At 46.4% G+C, this 24,682-nt stretch overlaps 7 protein-coding genes across 13 annotated transcripts; 6 read left to right on the top strand and 1 right to left on the bottom strand.

Annotated features, from left to right (window-relative positions):
* The first annotated feature begins 5,129 nt into the window (after window positions 1-5,129).
* Window positions 5,130-8,291, top strand: LOC9630882 (DNA mismatch repair protein MLH1). The gene is made up of 16 exons (XM_024672476.1): window positions 5,130-5,346; window positions 5,518-5,690; window positions 5,741-5,813; window positions 5,884-6,018; window positions 6,070-6,277; window positions 6,331-6,479; window positions 6,534-6,632; window positions 6,683-6,737; window positions 6,785-6,908; window positions 6,961-7,067; window positions 7,116-7,224; window positions 7,281-7,446; window positions 7,497-7,658; window positions 7,711-7,819; window positions 7,878-8,032; window positions 8,085-8,291. Exons 1-16 carry the CDS (start codon window positions 5,137-5,139, stop codon window positions 8,127-8,129), a joined length of 2,079 nt encoding a protein of 692 aa, XP_024528244.1. The 5' UTR covers window positions 5,130-5,136; the 3' UTR covers window positions 8,130-8,291.
* Window positions 8,292-8,827: 536 nt separating this feature from the next.
* On the top strand, window positions 8,828-10,501 carry LOC9630881 (cyclin-dependent kinase 20). The gene is made up of 2 exons (XM_002967805.2): window positions 8,828-9,762; window positions 9,962-10,501. Exons 1-2 carry the CDS (start codon window positions 8,860-8,862, stop codon window positions 10,430-10,432), a joined length of 1,374 nt encoding a protein of 457 aa, XP_002967851.1. The 5' UTR covers window positions 8,828-8,859; the 3' UTR covers window positions 10,433-10,501.
* On the top strand, window positions 10,492-12,546 carry LOC9630880 (pentatricopeptide repeat-containing protein At4g02750). Its single transcript, XM_024672736.1, has one exon. It carries the CDS (start codon window positions 10,492-10,494, stop codon window positions 12,544-12,546), a length of 2,055 nt encoding a protein of 684 aa, XP_024528504.1.
* A 75-nt stretch (window positions 12,547-12,621) lies between these two features.
* On the top strand, window positions 12,622-14,059 carry LOC9630879 (probable ADP-ribosylation factor GTPase-activating protein AGD13). 3 transcript variants are annotated; one of them, XM_024672478.1, is made up of 7 exons: window positions 12,622-12,722; window positions 12,776-12,851; window positions 12,936-13,099; window positions 13,157-13,340; window positions 13,405-13,521; window positions 13,572-13,670; window positions 13,731-14,059. In XM_024672478.1, exons 1-7 carry the CDS (start codon window positions 12,643-12,645, stop codon window positions 14,025-14,027), a joined length of 1,017 nt encoding a protein of 338 aa, XP_024528246.1. In that variant the 5' UTR covers window positions 12,622-12,642; the 3' UTR covers window positions 14,028-14,059. The 3 variants fall into 3 exon arrangements, with proteins under 3 accessions (XP_024528246.1, XP_024528247.1, XP_024528248.1); XM_024672479.1 differs by lacking the exon at window positions 12,622-12,722 and having other exon boundaries at window positions 12,967-13,099; XM_024672480.1 differs by lacking the exons at window positions 12,622-12,722; window positions 12,776-12,851; window positions 12,936-13,099 and having other exon boundaries at window positions 13,270-13,344.
* Window positions 14,060-14,860: 801 nt separating this feature from the next.
* Window positions 14,861-17,194, top strand: LOC9632821 (two-component response regulator ORR21). 3 transcript variants are annotated; one of them, XM_002967802.2, is made up of 6 exons: window positions 14,861-14,992; window positions 15,297-15,418; window positions 15,668-15,820; window positions 15,977-16,363; window positions 16,424-16,500; window positions 16,564-17,194. In XM_002967802.2, exons 2-6 carry the CDS (start codon window positions 15,316-15,318, stop codon window positions 17,086-17,088), a joined length of 1,245 nt encoding a protein of 414 aa, XP_002967848.1. In that variant the 5' UTR covers window positions 14,861-14,992; window positions 15,297-15,315; the 3' UTR covers window positions 17,089-17,194. The 3 variants fall into 3 exon arrangements, with proteins under 3 accessions (XP_002967848.1, XP_024528570.1, XP_024528571.1); XM_024672802.1 differs by having other exon boundaries at window positions 15,977-16,500; XM_024672803.1 differs by lacking the exon at window positions 14,861-14,992 and having other exon boundaries at window positions 15,082-15,418; window positions 15,977-16,500.
* LOC9630878 lies at window positions 17,077-19,819 on the bottom strand. The gene is made up of 3 exons (XM_002967548.2): window positions 17,401-19,819; window positions 17,205-17,304; window positions 17,077-17,144 (listed from the first exon to the last, which is right to left on the bottom strand). The coding sequence occupies exon 1, from the start codon at window positions 19,125-19,127 to the stop codon at window positions 17,409-17,411; it is 1,719 nt and encodes a 572-aa protein (XP_002967594.1). The 5' UTR covers window positions 19,128-19,819; the 3' UTR covers window positions 17,077-17,144; window positions 17,205-17,304; window positions 17,401-17,408.
* Window positions 19,745-21,028, top strand: LOC9632820 (13S globulin basic chain). Of its 3 annotated transcripts, none has more exons than XM_024672804.1 (5): window positions 19,745-19,846; window positions 19,927-20,095; window positions 20,160-20,468; window positions 20,527-20,732; window positions 20,787-21,028. In XM_024672804.1, exons 2-5 carry the CDS (start codon window positions 20,057-20,059, stop codon window positions 20,962-20,964), a joined length of 732 nt encoding a protein of 243 aa, XP_024528572.1. In that variant the 5' UTR covers window positions 19,745-19,846; window positions 19,927-20,056; the 3' UTR covers window positions 20,965-21,028. The 3 variants fall into 3 exon arrangements, with proteins under 3 accessions (XP_024528572.1, XP_024528575.1, XP_024528574.1); XM_024672807.1 differs by having other exon boundaries at window positions 20,776-21,028; XM_024672806.1 differs by having other exon boundaries at window positions 20,160-20,482.
* The last annotated feature ends 3,654 nt before the right edge of the window (window positions 21,029-24,682 follow it).

Genomic DNA, 24,682 nt, shown 5'->3' with positions numbered 1-24,682 from the left:
AGAATGCTCGTCAAATACTAATCCCACGACCTAGCATCCGCAGCTCGTGGCAATTGCAAAGGTAGACCCATCTTCGTTGGTAATATTAGATCATGACCATATAGGAGTTTATATAGTGAAGCACCAATAGAACTCTGCACCCCTGTAACATATGCATACCGAAGAGACGGCAAATAACCATCCCAATCCGAATGCTGAAAGTTCACATACTTCGCAATCATCCCCTTGAATGTCCGAACAAGCCGTTCCACCAGACCGTCTGGTTGTGGATGATAAACACTCGTGAAAGTGTGGCGTATCCCCAGCCGAGACGTCAAAACATGAAATGCCTCAGCCATAAATGCGGGACCATTATCCGAAAGAATCCACTCTGAACAAGAATGTTGGAACACCACTCGATTGAGGAGGAAGTATCCAATAGCAGTTGTAGAGGCACTAGCAAGAGCACCAACTTCCACCCAACGAGTCAAGTAGTCAGAAGCAACAATAACATACTCATTGCCAGCAGTCGACCGTGGAAAAGGTCCCATAAGATCAAACACTACCAACTCAAACGGATGGGAAACTGCAATTGACTCCAACTGTCCTTCCACAGCTTGAGGGGGAGTATTACAAGCTTGGCACCAAACGTAGTTACGCACATACCGGATAATATCACGTCGCATCTTCGGCCAATAGAAAGACCTGCGCAGCTTCTCAATTACACGACAATGTTCCATATGCCCACCCAAAACAAGAGAATCATGGTAGGCATGGAGAAACCATGGAATAAAGATAGAAGGCACCACCAGTCGTAAATGATTATCAGGATCCATCCTCATAAAATAAAGAAGGCTGTCTTCAAGGCAATATTGAGAATGTAAATGCCGGAAAGGCAAGTCATCAGCAAGTGATGCAGGATTCTCAACCCATCTCAAAGCCGTCGAATCCACGGCTCAATCTTTTGAGCCTCGCGAACCTCATCAAGAGAAGGTAGATCTTGCTCTACGCCTTATGGACACTGAACGTCAAGTATAATAACCGCCGACGGCACAGAATCCTCATCTAGAAAATCCATAGAGGCTGGAACAATAGGCTCATCAGAAACATGAGAAGAGAATGGAGAAGGAAGAGGAGCTCGAAAAAGGGCATCAGCATCAGCCAAAGAACTCCCTGGGTGATGAACAACATCAAAATCATATATCTGAAGCTTCAAAGCCCATCGAGAAGTACAACCAACCAGGTTCTTCCGCTTCAATAATGAAATAATAGTAGCATGATCACCTTCAAGTAACGTCCAAGAACCATGTAGATATGCATGAAGTTTCTTAAAACCCCAAACTGCTACTAAACACTCCTTCTCTGTTGTGGAGTAGTTCATTTCTGTTGGTTGTAATGTATGGCTTATATATGCAATGAGATGACGCTGACCAGGCACACTCGAGCTCTCTTGCATCAACACACCTCCAAGACCAATGTCAGAAGCATCCACGCGCAAAATAAAAAGTCGAGTGTAGTTAGGATATGCCAAAACCGGAGGAGTCGTCAACAGCTCTTTGAGATCCCCGAACGCCTGCTCACAATCCGGAGACTAGATGAAAGATGATGTTGATGACTTCAGCAACGCTCACAACGGTGCAGTGCGATCAGAAAGATGATCCACAAAACGACCGAGATATTGCACCTTGCCAAAGAAGCGCTGCACATCATTCACACACTTCGGAGTAGGGAACTTTAGAACAGCCACAAGTTTGTCAGGATCAACTTGCAAACCCTCACGAGAAATATGGTACCCAAGACAAATTGTATCCTTGAACCCAAACACGCACTTTGTCCGCTTCAGCTTTAAACCAACGTCGCGTAGCCGATCCAACACTTTACAAACATTACGAATGTGTTCCTCCCACATCCCCTCCGAGTGGATCAAGACATCATCAATGAAGTCAACAGTCACCTACGGCATATCGCAAAGAACCTTGTCCATCATCTGTTGGAAAGTTGCTGGAGCATTATTCAAACGAAACGGCATCACCAAGAACTCATACAAACCAAATGGTGTACAGAAAGCAGTCTTAAGAATATTTTCTTCGGCCATCGGTACTTGCCAGTACCCAGAAGCAAGATCTAGTTTGGTGAACCAACGACTTCGCCCCAGACGATCCAAGAGATCAGTAGTGTGAGGAAGAGGGTACACATCTAGGATTGTTACTTCGTTTAATAGATGATAGTCGATGCAGAAACGAATACTCCTATCAGGCTTCATCATAAGATGAGGTTCACATACCCAAGGACTCCGTGACTTCCGAATAACACCCTTCTCCAACATCTCCTTGACATTTGTACGTAAAATCTTGATCTCCTTGGGTGACCGACGACGAACAGGAACCTTGATTGGATGAGCATCCCCGGTTGGAATTGGATGACGTGTGGCAATCTTGGCCCCAGACGATAGGTCAAATTCAAAAAGATCAGAATACTCCTTCATGAGCTGGTCCACCGCTGCAACACAAAGATCGTCGGAGGGATTGGAAAAGGGAAGAGCAGAACAAGATGGAAACATAGGAGGAAATAGTGGGGAAACAAAAATAATGGAAGCAGAGGTAGAAATATAGGGACAAAGAGGTACAGAAGTGAGAGGAATGTATGAAACATAAGGAAGTATGAGACAAGGGGGAGACGCTTTAAAATCACATTTAGCATGATTGCGCTGCAACCAATCCATACCAAGAATGAGGTCAAAAGCTTGACTTAGCACCACCCGCAATGACTGCAACTCAAGCTTGAGATCGCCCATATGCACAACCAAGTCCACCTCATCCCATGCACATGCATGTGTACGGCCGTTGCCATAAAGAATGAAAATTAGTTCTGCCGCACGACGCAAGTGTAAACGGCAATGTGTGGCAACAGGTCGAGCAATAGAAGATAAACTCAAACTTGTATCAACCAACACGGAGAAAATAATAGGAGAAATGAGCTTGGAAAGTAAACACTGGATGAACTGGTGCCGAGTGAACCCCTTGATGATACTTCTAAAAGAAAGATGGAGGGGTCACTAACTTATTCATGCAAGGTCCCTCCGTTACTCGCGCAACTCCTCATTTCCCGGATGTATCTCGGTGTCCAAACCGTCCACTGCAGCAGCACCAATGGGACGTTGCTGACGCCAAGGTCTCCACCCAGGAAATGGAGGTCACCAATCCGGAAAACACCGACAACGCCGATAAGTATGACCAACTTCATCACACGCCCAGTAGCGAACATTACGGCCACGACCATGTCCTCGCCCTTGTCCTTGGACTCGAGTAGCAGCAGCATCAATCTCCATTAGAACAGGACCATCACCTATAGGAAGTGGAGCTGAAGGATGTGCAGTGAGAAGTGGAAGAGGCAATGTCTCATAACATTGTGCTAAGCGAAGAGCATCGTCAAGGGTGGCGGGAGCAAGTGCATGCACAAGTCTGACAAGATCTTGACGAAGTGCTAGCCACAATATTCCTAGCTTGATCCGCTTCGACATATTTGGCTCCGCACGAAGCAAAAGACTTTGGAAACGAATGCCAAATTGCATCACCAACTCAAATGGCCCTTGGCGAAGACGATGCAATTGTTAGAAGGCGTCATCACAGTCATCGGCATGTCTGAAGGTGCATTTGAAGACGTCCTGGAGAACGCTCCAATCCCCACGAGTGGTTGTGCTCAAACTGTTATACCACTGCAATGCCGTCCCTTGGAGACACATGGGAAACTCATGCAAACGTCAAGCATCATCCCAAAAATGATATGTGGCAATCACCGTGAAGTGATCGAGCCAATGGTACACATCATCCCCAGAATTCCCGCGAAAGAACTCCGGCCGAACGCGAGGATTGGCACCAAGAGCAAGAGGAGTTGTACCACGTGCCGTGAACGCCGCCATCAATTGAGTTTGGTTGTTCAATTTCAAGCGCATAGCATCAAGCAATTGTACCAACTACTGCTCTAGAGTCAAAGGAGGAGATTGTTGATCTGCCATAAAGACGAATGAAAAAGAAAGAGCAAAAGAAGAGAAATGACAAAAAGCTAGAAGGAAATGGTAGATCTAAACAATGCAAAAAGCTAGATCTAAACCAAAATCCTAAAAAGAAAGAATAAAAGAAAGGAAATGGAAAAAACTAGATCTAAATAATGCAAAAGTTAAATTTAAACCAAAATCCCAAATCCAAGCACTCTTCAGGGGCAATCAAAGATGCCCCTCACCTCCACCAATGTGAGTGTTTGGAATATAGAAAGGGAATATAGAAATGTGCATATCAATTAACCCAAAAACTCTAATTTATATACAGGAGCAAGTGGTCCGGATTGAAACCAATCCGATAGCTACCAAAATCCCATTACGCTAATATTAGTATACGGCATCATAGCTATACACTTGGCCCTCACAAAATTATATTTAAATTGAAATATCTAAGATAAAATTATTTTGTAATAATTTCTCAAAATAGATTTCCACTTTTATCATACTCCAAAATACATATGTCATATAGATCATCATTAAATAATACTTTTTATGTTAAAAAATCATCTTATTCAAAATAATTTAAATAATAAATTTATAAAGGCAAGTAGCTTAATTTTTAAGTAATTCTAAAATCTCATGAAATTTAGCATATTTATTCATATTTATAAATCAATTAAAAAAATAAATTCAGATTTTTATTAAACAATAATAAATATTTTTTTATATATTACTAAAAGAGCTCTTAGTATGTTAATACATACTTATAAAATACATGAGTTTTAAATTTTTTTATTAATTTCACCCGTCATAAATCAGATGTTAACTATAATACCCTCAAAAAAATAGCTGAGCAGAAATTCAATCACACACTCTCTCATATTTTACACAGAAAATATAATATTCCCATAAACTAAAAACAAAATAATAAAAATACATAAATTATCTGTAATATGTCTTTCATACATAAAATAAAAGTTTAAATAGTAATAAAATTAAATTTATAATTTGTATTAAAACCTTACAATTTTAATATTGTACCATCCTTCTCTACTATGAGTTTTATTTGTTTTAATTGCCTTTTACTAATGGTTATTTCTACTCCGCCACAATTCAATGCTTTTTTATCTCCCGTTCAGTGTGTTTCTAGGGCTTAAGGGATGGATATGGCATTGCCGCCAAGAATCCGCAAGCTCGAGGAGAGCGTCGTCAACAGGATCGCGGCGGGCGAGGTGATCCAGCGCCCTGCTTCCGCTCTCAAGGAGCTCCTGGAGAATAGCCTGGACGCCGGCGCCACAGTCGTCTCGGTCATCGTCAAGGATGGGGGATTGAAGCTCATCCAGATCACGGACAATGGGCATGGGATCCGGGTATGTTGTTTGTTTGATATTCCAGAGATTTTCGAGAGTTCCCTTCTGGTAGAAAATGTAGCTTGAGATTTGTGTAGCATAGTCTTGAAGAAATGCTGTGACGATTTGGACTAGATGTGAGATGTTTTAGCGAAGTTTGCGATTGAATTTTCCTCTTCTGTTTCCTTGCAGTATGAAGACCTTCCTATACTCTGCGAGAGACACACCACCTCCAAAATCACTGCCTTTGAGGATTTGCAAAAGGTTAGCACACTGGGCTTCCGAGGGGAGGCTCTGGCGAGTATGACTTTCGTAGCTCATCTCACTGTTACTACAATGACTGAAGGCCAAACTCATGGATACAGGTGAACTTTACGCAGCTTTAAGCTCACATTTCTCGATTTTTGGATTTCAGAGCCTCGTATAAGGACGGAGTGATGGAAGGCGATCCTCGGCCTTGCGCTGCTGTGAAAGGAACCCAAATAATGGTTCGTATGCTTTGCTAGGGGTTTTTTCTTTCTTTCTTTTTTTCTTGTTCCAACTTTGTGTGTTTTGTAGGTGGAAAATCTGTTCTACAATGTCACAGCTAGAAGAAAGTCTTTCAAGAACCCAAGTGACGAGTATGCTCGCGTTGTTGACGTGATCAGCAAATACTCGATCCAAAATCCGAAAGTCGGATTTTCGTGTAAGAAGGTTCGTTTCAGTGTCGTTTTTTGGGACGAACGATTCACATGTTTGTCATAGTTTGGTGATGCACGAGCAGACGTGCAAACTCCTGGCAACACGTCGTCGTTGGAAGCAATTCGAGCAGTCTATGGACCTGGGACCTCTCGAGAACTTATCGAAATCAAAACCTCCAAGAACGATTCCTCGGACTTTTTTGAGATGAACGGTTACATTTCGAGTGCAAACTACAGTGCCAAGAGAACAACCATGATTCTGTTTATAAACGGTATGGACTTGATTGAATATCAAGTTGTTGACTTTGTAGCTGCTCCATTTCAGATCGTTTGGTGGACTGTGCTCCGCTGAAGAGGGCAATCGAAGTTGTGTATGCGGCTGTTCTACCAAAGGCATCAAAACCGTACATTTACATGTCTATTCGCCTTCCTCCGGAGCATGTTGATGTCAATGTTCATCCAACAAAGAAAGAGGTTTAAGAAGTTTTTTCTCGCTAAGAAGCTACTGATTATCTTTTATTTGAACAGGTGAGCTTTTTAAATCAAGAGTCGCTTATAGAAGCAATCCAAACAGCAGTCGAACAAGAACTTTTGCAGTCTAACAAGTCTCGGACGTTTTATGCTCAGGTACGACTCTTGTCTTACAAGCAAGTGACTAGAGTTGTATTGTCGTCCAGACTTCGCTTGAAGCGGCATTTCTGCCACAAGGACAGCCTGCGAGTCAAGCAGAGAGTACGTTCTTGGTCTTTCCTTTCTTTCTCTTTTCTTACAATTATCAGATAAAAGCTCTCAAAAGGCACCTGTTAATAAGCTTGTGAGAACGGACTCGCAAAGCCCCGCCGGACGAATGCATGCTTTCCTTGCCAGTGGAGCGGAGCTTAAAAATGATTTAGCTGCCATGCGGTAAGGCTTCCGTGTCCTATGATCTTTTGATAGACAACTAGTGATGAAACAGGCGAATTGTAAGGCAACGACGGCACTCCAACGATACTTCTGGCTCATCTTCTGGTTCGTCTGCAGTCGAACGTATGCTTGCCGCTGTCGATACAGAGACACATTCAGGTACATACGGAATACCACATTTGCTGGTTTTTCATTTGATATTGACAGGCCTGCTCGAAATCGTAAGGCACTCTACGTTTATTGGAATGGCGGACGATGTCTTGGCGTTGATCCAACATAAGACGAGGCTTTATCTTATGAACTGCTTGACTCTAAGGTAATAGGTTTTTTTTCAATGGGACGAATGCTAACAAACGAAATGCATGCTTTCAGCAAAGAGTTGATGTACCAACAGGCACTCGTCCGGCTTAGACGTCTAAATGCACTCCGGCTCACCAATCCTGCGCCAGTGTATGACTTAATAGTCATGGCTTTGGACGAGGAGGAACAGTGTGGGAACTATCATGCTACTGATGGATCTAAGGATGGAATAGCTCAGGTGATTTGCAATATCTGTAACTTAATGTCCTACTGACGTGTGTTGCGCAGGTTTACTGTAACCAGATTTTAAAGCGTGCTGAGTTTTTGCGAGAGTGTTTCTCGATTGACATTGACGATAATGGAAACGTTTGCACACTTCCCTTGATCGTGGAGCAGCATACGCCGGACATGGACAGGCTCCCTCTTTTCGCTCTGCATCTTTCGAAAAGCGTACGTGATACAGGCGAACCTTATGCACTTTTAAGAAACAAAACTTTGGCAGGTCGATTGTGATGTAGAGGACGAGTGCTTTGAAACGGTAGCAAGGGCGCTTTCGGAGTTTTACGCTCTTCATCCTCCCTTGTTACCGAGACCTTCAACCAATCCTCCGGGTAAGAGCTACGAAAACTATTATCCTCTGCGATCGTTTTGTCACAGCTGTTTGCGCAGAAAGTAATGAAACCGAAATGGACGAAGATGTCGGTTTGGAGGCAGAAAGCAAATGGTCCCAGAGAGACTGGACGATTCAGCATGTACTCTTTCCAGCCATGAAGCTGTTGCTAAAACCACCGGTAAGGATGGCGACTGACGGTACTGCACTCCAGGTACGCCATTCTCATCGCCATTCTGATGCTCAAGCGCGTTCGTCCCTGCCAGGTCGCGTGTCTAGAAAATCTGTACAAAATTTTCGAGAGGTGCTAAGGTAAACTAAGTAAAAGGTTTAGAAGTTGGTCAGGCCTCAGCAGGTTCACTCAGGAACTCCAGCATCTGTTTCAGTGAACATCTAAATTTTGGTTTGATTGTACTTAGTTTAAAACGAGTGTAGTTGTCGTTTTTCCAAACGAAAACTGGTAATTCCCATAATTGCGTAGAGAACACAGAAGCTCAAAAATGTTCTTACTTGCCATCAGAAAAAGATCAAAGAAAATAACTAATTTCGGGACTATATAATATATCTCGTTGAGAATTCGTACACCACCCTTAAAGCATTCGCATTTGCAAAGTGTGGACTCTTCACGATTGTAGCCCTCAAATCGATTGCATGCTTTCTCATGTCTCTGACTCAGTGGAAGTTGAACCAGGGAGTGGGAGGTTTATTCGAAGTAACTCAATAAGCTCAAGGTCCTGAATTCTACATGTAATATATATTTATATATATAAATAAAATGAATCTCTTACGCAAAACTAGTGGATATACCTAAAATATGCTTGAATATTTTAAAATATTCTACCATCTCATATATTATTAAATTTTAAACATGTTTATAATTTATAAAATCTTCAGTATATTTTAGTTTATTCTACCATGGAATAATTAATCTTGTGTTTATAGATTATAACTTGAGAGTTATGAATATTAAAGTATATTCTTTTGTTCTTGTTTAAAGCCCTAGAACCTACATTAGGGCTGACGCCAGGGAGCGATCGATTCATGGAGAGTGAGGAGGAAGAGGAGGGCGCTGCCGCGGCCAGATTCGCGAGCTCCTGGAGCATCTACGAGAATCGCGAGGTCTTGGCCAGGTACGCGGTGCTGGATCCCATTGGATCCGGCGCCTACTCGGATGTCTACCACGGCAAGCGCCGGGACGACGGCCTCCACGTCGCGCTCAAGGAAGTCCACGACGGCAAGAGCTCCTCGCGCGAATTGGCCGCTCTCCAGCTCCTCACAAACTCCAGCCATGTCGTCCAGCTCTTGGATCACGTCTGGCTCCATCCCGGGGTATTGCTGGTGCTGGAATTTCTTCCGGGCTCTCTCGCGGAGGTGATAGAGGAGCGCAAGGAGATCCCTTTCCAGGAATTCGAGGCCAGGAACTGGATGGAGCAAATCCTCAAGGCCGTGGCCGAGTGCCACAGTGCTGGGATCTTGCACAGGGATCTCAAGCCATCCAATCTTCTCATCTCCAGCGATGGCGTGCTCAAGGTGGCGGACTTTGGCACGGCGCTCGTCCTGCCAGTGGAGAACGTCGAGGAAGCGGTGAAGGATTCTTCCAGCGGCAAGAAGAAGCTCAAGGGAGGAGCGGAGTTCGATCGATTTGGCAGCGGCAAGAAACTCGACAGTGAGGAGATCGAGGCATGGCTCCAGGGCGGGAGCTTCAAGCTCAAGTCGGCCGCGACATCGTCAGAGCAGCAGCCGGAGACGATGGTTCCAGCACAGATTCGAGGCAGCAAGAGCTACGATCGTCTGGAAATCGAAGACTCCGGCACCGAAGTTAGTCCTCGAGTGAGCGATGCGGAGGAAGAAGAAGATGGTGCTCGAAGATCATCAGACAGGAACGATCGCTACAGCGATGGCGAGTGGGAGAAAACTTCCAACAAGGATTCCGATTGGTACAAGGTAGAGAGTCTCTCTCTCTCTCTCCGAAGTTCTAAGTTCTCTTTCTCTCTCACTCAGTTCTAAGTTCTCTCTCTCTCTCTCTCTCGGTTTTAAGTTCTAAGTTCTCTCTCGGTTTTAAATTCTAAGTTCCTTCTCTCAGTTCTAAGTTCTCTCTTTCTCTCTCTCTCAGAGTTCTAAGATGTGGTGGTGTTCTTCACAGGTGGGAAACGATGACTTCCGCGGAGAGATGACCGACTGCGTGGGGACGAGGTGGTACAAAGCTCCGGAGCTCCTCTACGGTTCGACGAGCTACAACTTTGCGGTGGATCTCTGGGCCGTGGGTTGCATCCTCGGCGAGTTGATCCAAGGCGAGCCACTCTTCCCGGGAGCCTCCGACATAGATCAGCTGAGCAGGGTGGTGAGAGTTCTCGGTGTCCCAAACGAGACGATCTGGCCCGGGATCTCCAGCCTCCCCGACTATGACAAGATTTGCTTCAACGACGATCGCCCGCCAGTGACTCTGGCCAGGATTTTGCCGCGAGCGTCCGGAGAGGCGCTGCGCTTGATCGAGAAGCTCTTGGTCTACGATCCAGCCTCGCGGCTGTCGGCGTCCCAGGCGTTGTCTCACGAGTTCTTCTCTGGACGCGCCAGCTCCATTGATGCTTGGCTCAATGCTGGAAGTCGCAAGTAATGGAAGATCTAATGGAAGATCTAAGTTCTTCCAAGAAGTTCTTATCTATCTATCCAGCCATGGAAGACGTCCAGTTCTATGCCACCCTCCTGCGATCCTGCGAGAAATCCCGGGATCTCGCCAGGGTCAGCGAGATCCAGGATGAGATCCACAGCAGCGGGCACTCCCGGAACATCTTCCTCGCCAATCTGGTGATCCGCGCCTTCGCCAGATGCGGGAGCTTGGATCGCGCGACCCGCGCATTCGCGGCGTTGGATCGCCCAAATGTGTTCTCCTGGAACACAATGATCGCCGCTTACGCGCAGCACGGGCGCCTGGATCTCGCGCGAGCGGCATTCCAGCGGATGCCCGCGACGATCCGAACGATTCAATCGTGGAATTCGATGCTCCGGGCGCTCGCTGAGGCTGGGGAGCTGGGCGACGCGATCGATCTCTTCGCCAGGATGGAGGAGCGCAACACCGTGTCGTGGAATTCCATGATCGAGGCCTACTCCCGCGCTGGGCGAGTGATCGAAGCCAAGGATCTCTTCGATCGCATGCCCGACCGGGATTTCTTCTCGTGGGCTGCTATGATCGAGGCCTTCCTCGCGAGAGATCTCGTGGATCCGGCCATGGAGCTGCTGCGCCGGATCCCACTCCTCGACACCGTGCTCATCACGAGCGCGATCGTCGCGATTGCCAGATTGGGGCATCTCCGCAAGGCCTGGAGCTTGTTCTTGGGGATTGAAGAGAAGGATCTCATCGCCTGGAACGCGATGCTCCAGGCGTTTGTTCTTCATGGGCATCTGGAAGGGGCGCAGGATCTCTTCGATCGAATGCCAGAGCACAACGCAGTGACGATCAATACCTTGATCCAAGGCTACGCGCAGCACGGGAGCTTCGATCGAGCAAAGCTTTTGCTCGATCGTTCGCCCGAGAAAGATCCAGTAGGATGGAACTCTCTCATCACAGCATATGCCCTAGCAGGGCAAATGGACCTCGCGAGAGAGATGCTGGATCGGCCGTTGGTTTCGCTCAATGTGGTCTCGTGGACGGTCGTGATTAACGGGTACGGACAGCACGGACGAGTGGAAGAGGCTAGGGGAATCTTTAGAGCGATGTCTGGCCACGATTTGGTCGCTTGGAACGCGATCGTTCAAGCGAGCGCGAGTGATACAACGGTGGCGCGTGAATTTTTTGATAGAATGCCGGAGAGGAATTTAATCTCTTGGAACACCATGATTCAAGCTTATGCTGACCATGGTGATTTGGAAAATGCGGCTATGGTGTTTAAAGCATCGCGAGAGAAAAATCTCGCAACTTTGAATGCAATGCTTGTGGCAAGCTCGAAGTCCGGAAATTTGGAGGAATCGAAACGAATATTTGACCAAATGCCCGAGTGGGACGTTATTTCATGGACTACCATGATCATCGCATATACCCAACATGGGCATTTAGATGCCGCAAGAAGAATCTTTGTTAAGATGCCCGTCCAAAGCATAATAACCTTCACAGCTCTTTTGTGTGGTTTTCTAGGCAACTTTGAATTTGTTCTCGCGAAAGCTCTTTTCGAAAGATTCCCAGAGCGAGATCTAGTCTCCTGGAATCGAATGGTATCAGCATATGCCCAAGCCGGGCATATACCCATTTCCAAAAAACTCTTTGACACAATGCCAGAGAGAGACGTGGTCTCTTGTACGGCGCTAGTCACAGTGTATGCCCATTTAGGGTACGGCCTTACAGCCATTGAGAGCTTCCAGACCATGGCCATGGATGCCGTACACCCCAACGACGTAACTTTTCTGGGCGTGTTCGTGGCGTGCGCGCATTTGGGCCAGGTGGCCGAAATTTACGCCTATTTGGCCTCCATGGAAATCGACTATGGCATCGTCCCAACCCAAGACCACTATTCGTGCATCGTCTCGGCGCTGGGGCGATTAGGGCAGCTCAAAGCCGCGATGGAAATGATCCAACGAATGCCCACCGCCGGCACCGCCGCCGCGTGGGAATCTTTATTATCCGGCTATAGATTCCAGCGCGATCCACGCCGTGGGATCGATGCAGCCAAGCAAATCCTGGAAATCGAGCCCCAAAATGCCGCGGGCTATGTGCTGCTATCAAACGCGCTACTTTAGATGGTCAACGGATTCTTTTTTAAAAAGTGAATATACCGGCATACTTTAGGGTTCTTAAAACTTTTTTGTCGGGGTTTTAGGGTTCTTGAGCATCAAATGCAGGGGCTCAAGAGGCTTTTGGCGCAGCGGGACAATCGCGTGTGCGCCGACTGTGGAGCTGCCGATCCGAAATGGGCGTAAGTGATTTTCTGAGCTAGCGCCGTCATCTCTGAGCTGTGAAATCGAGCAGATCTGCGAATTTGGGGGTTTTTGTGTGCATACAATGCTCTGGGATCCATCGCAGCCTTGGCGTTCATATTTCTAAGGTACTGTCCTCTCTTATTTCCTCTCTTTTGACAGTGATTCTCTCCAACTTTCTTTGCTTTCTTCCCTTTCTTTTGTTCTAATAGGTGATGTCGACCTCGTTGGATGAATGGACAGACGAACAGGTCTCTGTGATGGCTGAAGTTGGAGGAAATGCGGCAGCGAATGCAATCTACGAGGCCCATTTGCCCGCTGGAAGCCGGAAGCCATGTCCAGATTCGACTATGGAGGAGCGAAGGGAATGGATAGTGTAAGACTATTGCATTCTTTCTTAGACTGTCTCACACTTCTTTCCATTCTTTCTCAGGAGAAAATACGAGTACCAAGACTTTGTGAAGCCCACACTCCGCTTGAATTCCACAAACCATTCTTCCCATTACAGGCAGTCGTTTAGACAAGAGGAAGAGCGCCCTTCCTCAACCTCTCGTCGATCTTCCATGCGGCATCTCCTGTCCCGAAAGAAGACATCCAAAAACTCTCCATCTAAATCAGTCTGTGCGCTTTGATTGAGCCTTGCCAAGTTTCCTCACGAGTAAGCTTGCGTTTTTATTTCAGGCTGCCATGGTTGAGTTCCTCGGTTTGCTCAAAGTGCGAGTTGTCAAAGGGACGAACTTGGCCGTAAGAGACATTCTCACGAGTGATCCTTACGTGGTACTGAACTTGGGCCATCAGGTACTACTCTCCTTCGTTCTTTGCTCTCATAAAACTCTTGTTTCCGATAGACGGCTAAAACCAAGGTTGTGAACAGCAACTTAAATCCAGTCTGGGACGAAGAGATCATGTTATCGGTTCCAAGCGGGCCTCCTGTTCCACTCAAGCTCGTAAGTTTCTTCAAACCTTTTGTGACAGGAGTGATCTTCTCTTCGCGTTTTATGTCACAGCAAGTTTTCGACTATGACAAGTTCTCGGCGGACGATATTATGGGAGAAGTGGAGGTGGATTTACAGCCGATCGTAGCGGCGGCGAGCGTTTTAGAGGAAGCGATGGAAGACCAAATCGATGATCCGGGAGAAGTCCAAATAGGGAGATGCCTGGCCACGGCCGAGAACGCGCTTGTAAGTGACAGCGTGATTAGATTAGTCGGGGGTCAAATAAAGCAGGATTTGGCTGTAAAGCTCCAGAACGTCGAGAGCGGCGAGGTCCAGCTCGAGCTAGAATGGGTTCCTTTGGCACAATAAAAAAAATAAAAGCATAGCTTTTCATTTGGTAAGAGGATATTCGATTGAGCGATTGTCAAACAAATCTAGTGCGCGAATAGCAATCAAACAAAGTTGGCGAGCCAAAGATCTTTTCAGGCTTTTTGCTTGGGCATCCAAGTTGCGCCCCGCATTGTGTGGCTTGGAACACTCCATGTCACGTCAGGGAGCAAATCTATCTGGTTAGTTGACAATGATCTTAGGGTAGCGAAAAAAGGTGGCGGAGGAAAGAAAAAGAGGAAAAAGAGGGTTCCACCACCACCAACAGTTGTAGCAGTGGAAATCCAGCAAACTAACCGGAAGGGTCTTTTCGATTATCTTTTCTTTCCTCTCTTTTTCTTTCTTTCTTTTTTTTTTTTTCTTTTTTTTCTTCCATCGCGTCTCTCTGGCATTGCAAGTTGGAGCATTCAATCGCCCAAAGTCTTTCTCGTGTGTTGTTACATGTTTAATCTCTTTGAAATTGAGGCGGTGTTGCTGCGTTGCGTGTTCCACCCGAATTTGATAAGGTAAAGCCTGGTTTACGCGCGTGCCCATACAATTTTTAGGTCACCCAACGAAGAGCGAGAGAGAAGATGTACCAAGACACACGGGCGCACACAATTTGACAATTGGCATTGTTCAAACGTTCTTGCTGCGAGCCAGTAGCAATATGCCACGTGGCAGCATGGAAGTCTTCGTACATGGGCCATGGCCGATTCGACAAAAATGGACAACTGGACTTTGCGTTTAATTTTTTTTTCCCTTTTGTTCTTCCGCGTCAAGTGGGATAATCGGATCGAGCGCGCTGCGCAGGCGCCGGGCAGGCAAATGGCGAATGCAGGCCGCGAGTGGAGCGTCACGGCGCGTGTGAACTTTCCATGAGAATATCTGATCTCGCGCCTCTCGCGATCGCGTAAATTTGTGTCGGCGGGAGGATCTTGGCATCGTTTGTCCAGCGGCCAGGCCAGGTACTTGTGTTCTTCGCTCTCCAATCCCTCCTCTCGATGCTCCGGAGCCTCGCGGGGCGATATTTCGATCGGGGATGAGCTCGATCGCAATCCCTAGCCCTCGCCCGGCGATATTTCGATCATGTTTCTTCTTCTTTCTTCTCTTCAATCCTTGCGCCTTGAGATTTCTTTCTTTCGTTTGGAGCTCGATCGTTCTTGTGTGTCAGAGACTTTCTTCTTCTCCTTCTTCTTCTTCTGTGGAGCTCGAGCTCCATCCTTCCTTTGCCAAGCACTGTTTCATCCAGATTTTTTATTCTTTTCGCAGGATAACTTTTATGCGCTAAATGGATCACTTCTCGCCCACAGGTCTCAAGGTGTTAGTCGTGGACGATGATCCTTGCTGCCTCACTCTGCTAGAGCGAATGCTGCGAGAATGCAAGTATGCTGGTAAGCTTTCACTCCAATTCTTTTCAATCCACTCGAAAGTCATTGCTTGTTCTTCTTGAAGCTCTTTGCTGCTTGACTCTTAAAAGCTTTTTTTCCTGTGTGCTGCTTGACTCTCAAAATGTTTTGGCTGCTGCTAGATACTCTGTCTTGGAGTTTATCTTTTTCCAAGTAAAAGTTCGCTGGGATGTACCTCTTGCCTGTTGTCTCGTGGTTCTTTCTTTCTGACTTGGAGTGTGGTTTCTCTCGCAGTTACAACTTGCAGCCGTGCGACAGCAGCCTTGACAATCCTCCGGGAGAGGAAAGAATCATTCGACGTAGTAATCAGCGACGTTCATATGCCTGACATGGACGGTTTCAAGCTGCTGGAGCTCATTGGCTTGGAGATGGGGATCCCCGTTATCAGTAAGTCTTCTCTCCCTCTTTAATGCTTTCGCCCAGGACGAAACAAACCCGGGACAGCTACGGCAAACCCGTAGAAACAAAACAGAAGAGAGAAGAAAGCAACAAAGATTCTAATGGTGACGCTCACACTCACACTCTTTTGTTTCCTTGCAACAGTGATGTCCGCCAGCGGCGAGACGGACGCGGTGATGAAGGGCGTCGTGTATGGAGCCTGCGATTACCTGGTGAAGCCCGTGAGGATCGAGGAGCTACGGAACATCTGGCAGCATGTCGTCCGGCGGCGTACCAAGGACTCGGCTGTCCGAGACGAAGCTCCCGAGGAGTGGGAGGACTTCATGAGGTCAACCCCCACGGATTCCTCCGAGGAGGCCGACGTTGACCTCCGCCTCCTGCGAAAGAAGAAGCGTCCGAGCTGCGACTTTGGCGGCGGTGGCGGCGACGAGAGCGTGAGGAGCATCGCCAGCAACAAGAAGGCGAGGGTGGTGTGGTCATTCGACCTCCACCAGCAGTTCGTCAAGGCCATCAACCACATAGGAATCGAAAGTAAGTTACTTCTTGTTTTCTTCGATCTCGAGAGCTCACATTCTAAGTTTCTTGTCATAGAGGCCGTGCCAAAGAGGATTCTCGAAGTGATGAACATCCAGGGGCTCACGAGAGAGAACGTCGCCAGTCACCTCCAGGTAATCGCATTACCAGTTTGTTCTTTCTCTCTTTTCCAACGCTCTGTCTTCTTCCCTGTGTAGAAGTATCGTCTCTATCTCAAGCGATTGAGCGGCGTCACGCCCGAGCCATTCCCGATTGCTTCGTTCCAGGCCTACGAGGGTGCCACCTTTGGCGGCACCATGCAAATCCACCACCACCAAAGGTCCTCCTCCACTCTACCTCTCCTCCGTACCAGGAGTAGCGGCAGCAGCGGTGGCGGCGCCCCGCCGTACAACGTGGACACGCTCGCCACTCTCAAGCAGCTCCAGGCACTCCAGCAAGCGGCTCACGAGAAAGGCCAGGCGGCGGGATTCGTCGGTGGCAGCGGCGCCGCCGCCGCCGGGATCCGGCCGGGCTTGCGTGTGGAGGAGGAGGATCACCATCACCACCATCCAGAATTTGGTGGCGGTGACGACGACGAGCAGCATCACACGGGCAGCGATCACGAGGGGGAACTTTCCGTGCGGCTCAAGTGTGACGACAGCCTTCACAGCTCAATGCCTGCGTCATTCCAAGGCGCGGTGTTCCACCGCCACCACCACCACCACCACCAATATCAGATTTAGATTCGATTGCTCGCCGTCAAGGAAGACAAAGAGAGTAGAGATCTTGGCTGCCTGATCTGTAAAATTCCAACCACTGTATTAATATGACACACCGAATGGGACCAAACATATAGTACCTTTTGTCTCGCTATCACAACTTGCTTTCTTCTTTCTTTTTTCTTCCTCTTTCCGCCGCAAGTTAGCCGATGGTCGTCAATCTAATCCACGAATGCTAATCTGGAAGAACAAAGATGGTGTCAATGGGAAAAACGAAGATGGTGTCGAGTGGTAAAAGCAAAGATGGTGTCAATGGAAAGGAAGGAAAGAACTTACTTTTTACACTAGGATGGATTCGTCTTGGCTTTGTCCTTCTCCAAGTCGCGACGCAATCGCTTTTGCTCGCGTCGATCGATCGCCTCCAGTGGAATCCCCCGGCTCCTCTTGACCAGCTCGATGAGTTTTCTTTGCTCCTCCAGCTCCTGCTTGAGCCGTGATACCTCCTGCTCGTGGACAGCGCTCTTCTTCTCCAGGCTCTCGATGACCCTGTCGATCTGTGCCTCCTCTCCGTTCCTCGGCGTGGAGCTCCTGAGAGCCAGTGGCATTTCCTTGCTTTCCTCCGCTGGCTCCCTCGGCTCCGCCGCGTCTTTCACGGCCAGCGCCGCGCTCTGCCCGCCTTTGACCGACTCCAGCTCCAGCCTCAGCCTCTCCAGCTCGCGGGCCATGCTGAGATTCATCGTCACGTACCATCGCTCGCGTCTCTCGGCGTCGGCTAGCTGCTGCTGGAGACGTTTCACTTCCTCGCTCGTAGAGTCGCTGCCGCACGCCGTCGTGGTTGGCATCGCTGTTCTCACGCGCTTCTTGATCTTGTGAGGCGTTAGAGCGACGAGCGGCAGCGTTTCCTGCTGCTGCTGTGGAGCTTCGATCGCAACCACACTCTCTGGAGCTGGGGCTAAAGCTGGAGCTGCCGCCATGAGTAGCAAAGCAACGTCGTTTTCCATCGGCTCCTCCTTCTCCTGGAACTTCATCTCACCCTGGGAGTCGCTGCACCCGTTCTCCACCAGTCCGGTTCCCTTCTCCCCTTCCAGCTCCTCCCCGAGAGCGTTCTCGATCATCCCCGTCAGCCACTCCCCAAACGCAAACCTCACGTTCCTCGTCCTCAGCTTCGTCAGCTTGATCGCGTTCTTGATCGTCTCGGCCATGAAGTCGGCCCACTGCATGAGCACCTTGAGCCGCAGCGACGTCTCCATGGCCAGGATGATCGCCCCCTTGATGTAAGTCAGCTTGAAAGTCCGGCAGACCAGCTTCTCGGACAGAGCACTCGCCACTGCCACGAACGTCTCGGTCTGGTCCTTGTATCGCAGATACCGCAAGTCGTATCCATAGCTCGTCCGTTTGAGCCCCGGAATGAGCCTGTCCATCACTGGAAGATCCTCCGCCCGGACGTCGTGAACGATGGCCCGCTCGCCTCGGGTTCCAAGAGGTAGACCCGTGAGCTTCCTCACGGCCTGCGCAGTGATCTTGATGAGCCGGCCATTCACCACCCCGGCACCTTTGTGGTGGCTGTAAGTCGTGATGAAGTCCGTGCAGTAGCTCTTGTTGAATCTGGGAACCTCGGTGTGGAGCAAGAACTGCTCGAGCCCAAGGCTCCGGATCATCGCCAGCCCCTGTCCCTCGCGGAGGAAGTGCCGGTTCTTGAGCTTACAGCGCGTGAACTTGTAAGGCTCCATGCCCCGCTTCTTTGCTCCTCCTCCTCGATCCTTGTCCAGGCCGCTACTCCGACGCTCGCGGGCGATGCTATCGTCGGGATTGGTGTCCTCGCTGCCGCCCTCTTCGTCCTCGCCACCACAGCCATCGTCCTCCTCGATCTCCTCGGACTCGCACACCGCCCCCTCGGCATCGCCGCATCGCTCCGCCAGTACCTCCGCCAGGACGTCGATGCTGCTCTGCATTTGCCGGGGCTGGCTCTTCATCGCGCGCTTCTTGCGCGGCACGGAGAAATCCGCCGGGCGATCGCGGCTTGGGCCGGCCACCGCGATCTCTTGAGGATTTCCCTCCTCCATCCTGGAGATCTTAGGGCGGGCGAGTCGATCGATCGATCCTGGCTATGCACGAGCGGTCATCGATCGGATTTTCCCACTGCACGGGCCGCGCACGCCTCAGATCTAGAGAAGTTTGCGAACCTGGGAGTGGCGCCGATCCAGGAAGAATGCGGCGTGTGGATCAAGGCGTCATGGAAACCCTAGCTTCCAGATCGAGTGCGCTGTCCAGTAAGAACCCTACCGCGCTGCCTCATGCCCGTGAAGGGCATCTTGGAGAGAAGAACAGTATGCCCCGGTTTTTAGGGCTAGCGCCCAGAGATTAGGGCAAACGATCGCCCAGGAGCTGCCATGGCGGAGCAGTGGAGCAGTGTCATTTCCCTCTTTCTGTGAAAACTTTTGCAGGCACGCTACCTCCATGCACGAATTCTCCCAGCTTATAAATCCATGGAGCGAGGATCCATCACAGCGCCAAAGCCAGGAAGCCTTCGCTCTCTCGATCATCCAAAAGATATGAGATCACTGAGAGGATTTCTCGCATTTTTTCTCGCGCTCATCGCGTCGTCCATGGAGCGATTTGAGGCCGCAGGCGCTCAAATCCGACGGTGGAAAATTGGAAGTCTGGGAAGTCTCCGGAGTTTTCGAAGAGCTCGGAGTTGTGGCTGGCCGGACGATGCTCAAGCGTAGGGGTCTCTTGCTTCCATTCTATCTCTACTCTTCCCTGCTCCACATTGTCACTTGAGGTATAGCTATAGTTCTCAAACTTTCTCCTTGTTCTTCGCTAAGCTTTCGTAAGGTTGGTTCTATGGTTCTCAAACGATAGGTGGTGGACTTGTTGGGATTCTCACCTCTCTTGTTGATCGTAAGACACGGGAGAGAGAGGAGATGTTGTCGCAGTTCCGCAAGGAGTTGCTTTGTGGTGGTACAACGGCGGAGACCAGGAGCTGGAAATCATGGGAGTCGCACATCTGGCTGACAATCGTCACACAAAGGTAAAAACCTCTCTTTTTCCGCCATCGTTCTTGTAGAGAAGCTTTTTTTTTTTCTACTTGGCAGCCATTCCTTCTGGCCGGAGGAAAGCCGGACGAGCAAAGCCAGAGAGGATTTGGTTTTGGAGCTCTGATCCATGGCTTCAGCTCGGGAGTTCTTTCACGGGCCTGGGAGCTGGACAAGAGCAGCGTTCGAGACGTCTTGGAGGGCCAAAGCGGTGTTGGCATTGTCAAAGTGGACGAGGACATAACTTTCCCAGATGCCACCAACGCTTTCGATCGATCGAGATCCATCCCGACGTTCGCGTCCAAAACGGTGGAGAGATCCGAGAGCTCAGCAGCTACAAGCTTCCTATTCTACGAACCTTGGGACTTGGTATGGAGTGTAAGGTAGAGACCTCCATCTTCTGTGAGTTAATACTAGTTTTTTCCAGGGAGCCATGGTCGCTCCAAATTGGTTCCATGGTAGCCATCAGATCCTCTACGTCGTTCATGGACGAGGAAGGATCGAGGTCGTGGATCCCAGTGGCGAGAGAGTTCTCGACGCAGAACTGGAACAAGGGTCGCTCGTTGTCGTTCCAGCTTTCTATCCTTCCAGCGAGGAGAGCTTCCATTACATCACATTCGTCACATCCCACAGGTATCCAAAACTCTCCATAGTTTTTTTTAACTTTCTTTTTTAGTGTGTGTTTAGGCCTATGATCTCTTACTTGTCGAGGAGAAATTCGGTTTACAGAGGCATTCCTCTACGTGTTCTATCGCGCATGCTCAATATTCGCGAAGAAAAGGCAAATGTGGTCCAGAGTGCTCACCAAGAGGAAGCTATTATTTTTGCTCGTGAAGCGTGGATTGAGCCTTTTTTATGCCGCTAAAGTCTGTTTGGCTCAATAAAATCACCACCTTCTTTGTTAATTATGTGGTGCTTCATATGTCCAAGAGAGCTTTCACTTGTCGCTTTGTTCTTGGCCGACTCAGGAATTGGAGCACTGGACTGCTCCAAATTGGTGATTACAATTTTACAACAATTTTAACAAAAAGAATTCCTCCTCCAGCGACTTTCACCAATGAACAAGGAATTCCACTATAAAATGCATGCAGCTAGTGGCACTGGGCTGAATATGCACAAGTACTCACGTCAGCAGTGCATGTATCACCAATCTCTTTGCTGAAGCTTGGGAGGAGCCACAGTCTCATTTGTCTTATATTTAATTGACTAGAATAATAATAAATACTTCACGAAATACGAAAAATACTTATTCCTATTCCCATTCTGGCATCGTTTTGACCGGAATTTGAACCACAACCATGTATCACCAATCTGGCCTTTGTTGAAGCTTGGGAGGAGCCACAGTCGGCCAAAGCTCCCTCGGACATCTGAAACACAACATAGCCGACGAAGAAACCAATTTTCAAGTGGTTGAATTGTGGCAGTGGTACGTGGAGATGCACGAGTTTCTTTGAACTGTGTGTTTCTACTTTTTTTTTTTTTTTTTTTTTTTTCGACAAACTACAACTCATAAATACATGGAGCGAGGATTCATCTGTCGCTGCAAGAACCATCACGTCCAAAACGGTGGAGAGCAACGGACCTTGGGGCTTGGAACACTGTCAAAGTGGACGAGGATATAACTTTCCCAGGTTGATCCACGGCCACCCTGATCACAGCTCCAAAACTCCAAAACCGAAGTCTCTTTACTTTCCAATGTAGACCAAAAAAAGGAGGAATTTAATACAGATAGACCACTCAAAGTTCCACTGCCCCGATTTGTCTCGATAAAGACTACAACTCATATGATGAGGAAAAGCCGTTCATGACGAAAAATACTTCACTTTTATTATTCCTATATTCCAGTCAATTAAATATAAGACAGATGAGGAAGCATTTGCTTGGCATCATTTTGACCAGAGTTTGAACCACAATATGTCTACGCAGAACAATTGCAAATCAAATCATTATTGAGCTAAAAATTGCAAGAATTTTCTTCCTTGATCCATCAACCTTGCACGGGCTTGGGGCAAGAGCAAGTCTCACAACTGCATGTCCAGCCACACTTGCAGAAGGGCTCGCCTGAGGCAGTTTTCTTGGCACAGGCGCATGTCTCACACTTGCAATTTGCACCGCATTCGCAGAAAACTCCGTCGTGGCCACTAGCACATGATCAAAAGAGTTGCAAAACTAGCATAATGTATATATTGGAAAGAAAAGGATCCATAACAGAAACTTACGTTCTTCCAGCAACACTACCCATTGCTCCACATCTGTGATTAAGGGATTTGTTGATAGATCAACAGTTCTAGAAACACAAAGATATCTCTTACTTGCAATGATCTCCGCATGGGCATGGATTCCCACAAGCACATCCAGCAGTACAGTCGCCGGTGGCCGTGATAGCAGCTCCAGCAGCAGCGGTGGCCATTGCTAGAGATCAAACAAAAAAGTGAAAGAAAACTATCGATAACACGATTGAGAAACCCCCACAGCTGCCGTTTTTATAGAATGGGTCATGCATGAGACACCAGCAATTGTTACTGCACCGGTAAATTCTTATATACTTCACTAATGTGCAGTAAGCAGAGATAAACAACGCCATTCCAGTTCAGTCAAGGAATTGGCTATTTATGGGAGTTAATGTAATGTAATGTAATAAACTATCCACAAATCCCACAAATAATCCCAGTACTGGAAGATTTGTGGAAACAGCAACCTTTTGACATCTTCCCAAACATAACCAAAGCTTTAAGGATGTTTCTTTTGGTTGGTATAGATTGATTAGATGGTAAAGGAGCATAGCATGTAGTTTTGTCTCAATTTATGCCAGACTCCCAGATCTGGATTTCATTTGATTTAGCGTGAGGTGCTAGGATTTGAAGGAAAAAAAAAGAAGTTATGTTTACTACCAAGATAATCACTCAAGCTTCTGCTCACCATGCATTTAACGGAAATTGGCATCTGAAGACTAATTTTAAATGCTATGCTTTTGTGGTTGGTTGGCATGGTTGATAACGTCCATAAGGTGTTTATTAAGATTATCAAAGCACCTTTATGATTTTCTATAAATGCCCTCCTTACATTTAATAGGGGAAGATCTAGGGCAATGGGTAGAAAATATTTAGCTTCTTATCTTTTAATTGTTAAGATTAAAACTTCTATGCTTTTAATGCTTTTTAACCAACTTGAAATAAATTTCTGCACTTTGCAGATTCATAAATCTTGAATTTTGTTGCTAGTTCTCAAATAGATTAAAAGAATATCACAAAGTTTCATTTCCTATCTTGAGACAAAACCTCCACCCAAAGGAAGATAATTTTTCAGCAACCTCGATATGTATTTATTTCTATTTCCTTTTCAAACTTACTAACTCAAACATGAAGAACATACCCATGAAAAATCTTATAAAATTATTATTTAGTGACCCAATGAGATTAACTAAATTTTAAAAACTCACTTTTTGGTGTATATATAAACTTTATATTATTCTAAAATTATTAGATTTTATTTTTATGTTTATATGATCTAAAATTAGTTATTAGTTAATTATCAAAAGTTGATGAACTATACCTTTAGAGTAGACTATAAGTGGTTGGCCACTCCATAAGCATTGCCCTAGTGGCACAAAAGCACTCCATATACTCAACATCCTTATTATTTAAAATATATATTCCGTTATGTTGCCAACTTAAATTTATAACACTTATAATATTATTAAAGAGTATAGTATTAAAATAAATTTTTTTAGACCTTCAACACTTGTCCTGTATATTAATCTTAATTTTTCTAATATTTATTTATTGCTTGATAAAGAATAGCTTTATTCACTTTTTTTTATCATATTAGATTGTGTTTATAGTTGCATACTTGAATAATTATTATAAACATCTTGCTAGTTTGTTTTTGAGAGAAATAAATTCTTACTTAAATGGGATATTATAATGCTTTTTGCTATCTCAAGCTCTACAAATATAAAAACATATCAATCAACTTCTCTCCATCTACTATACTATTATAAACATGTAAAAGCTTAAACATTGGTATTAATGTTTCATTTTGTAAAGTTTCATTTTTTATTTTTTTATTTACAAAATATTTCACTTAAATTCTAGGTATCTTTAGAAAATTATCTTCATCAATAACAATTTTTAAAAAGGCTTTATAAATTGATCTCAAAAAACTCCTCAAATTTTTATATTATCATAACTATAATAGTTTGAAACATTTACTGTGCTTTTATAAAATATATTTTTAAAACTAAAATTAAAACTTTTATTTATGAGAAGTTAGCTAGATTCATCTTTTTTCTATTATCTAAATACTTAAGTTGTGAGGGAAATTCTTTTTTATTATGTGCTATAACAAATGTTTTAGTTAATTCATTAAATATATTATATTTAATAAATGGTGTGCTTGTTAGAAATAATACCTCTTGCTTTATTAAAAGACTTTTTACAAAAGATTAATATTGTCAACCATAACAGTACTTTCCTTTTTAGTAATTTATTTCAAAAGAACTTGATAAGTAACACTATAAAATAACAATTTTGTTAAAAGTCTATAAATGTTTCTATAAGTTATGGTGGCTTTGGATTTACATT

The sequence above is a fragment of the Selaginella moellendorffii genome, unplaced genomic scaffold (genome assembly GCF_000143415.4).
Source record: "Selaginella moellendorffii unplaced genomic scaffold, v1.0 SELMOscaffold_9, whole genome shotgun sequence".
Classification (NCBI taxonomy): Eukaryota; Viridiplantae; Streptophyta; class Lycopodiopsida; order Selaginellales; family Selaginellaceae; genus Selaginella; species Selaginella moellendorffii.
The sequence above is the reverse complement of the archived record's forward strand: the minus strand, read 5'-3'. Positions and strand labels throughout refer to the sequence as shown.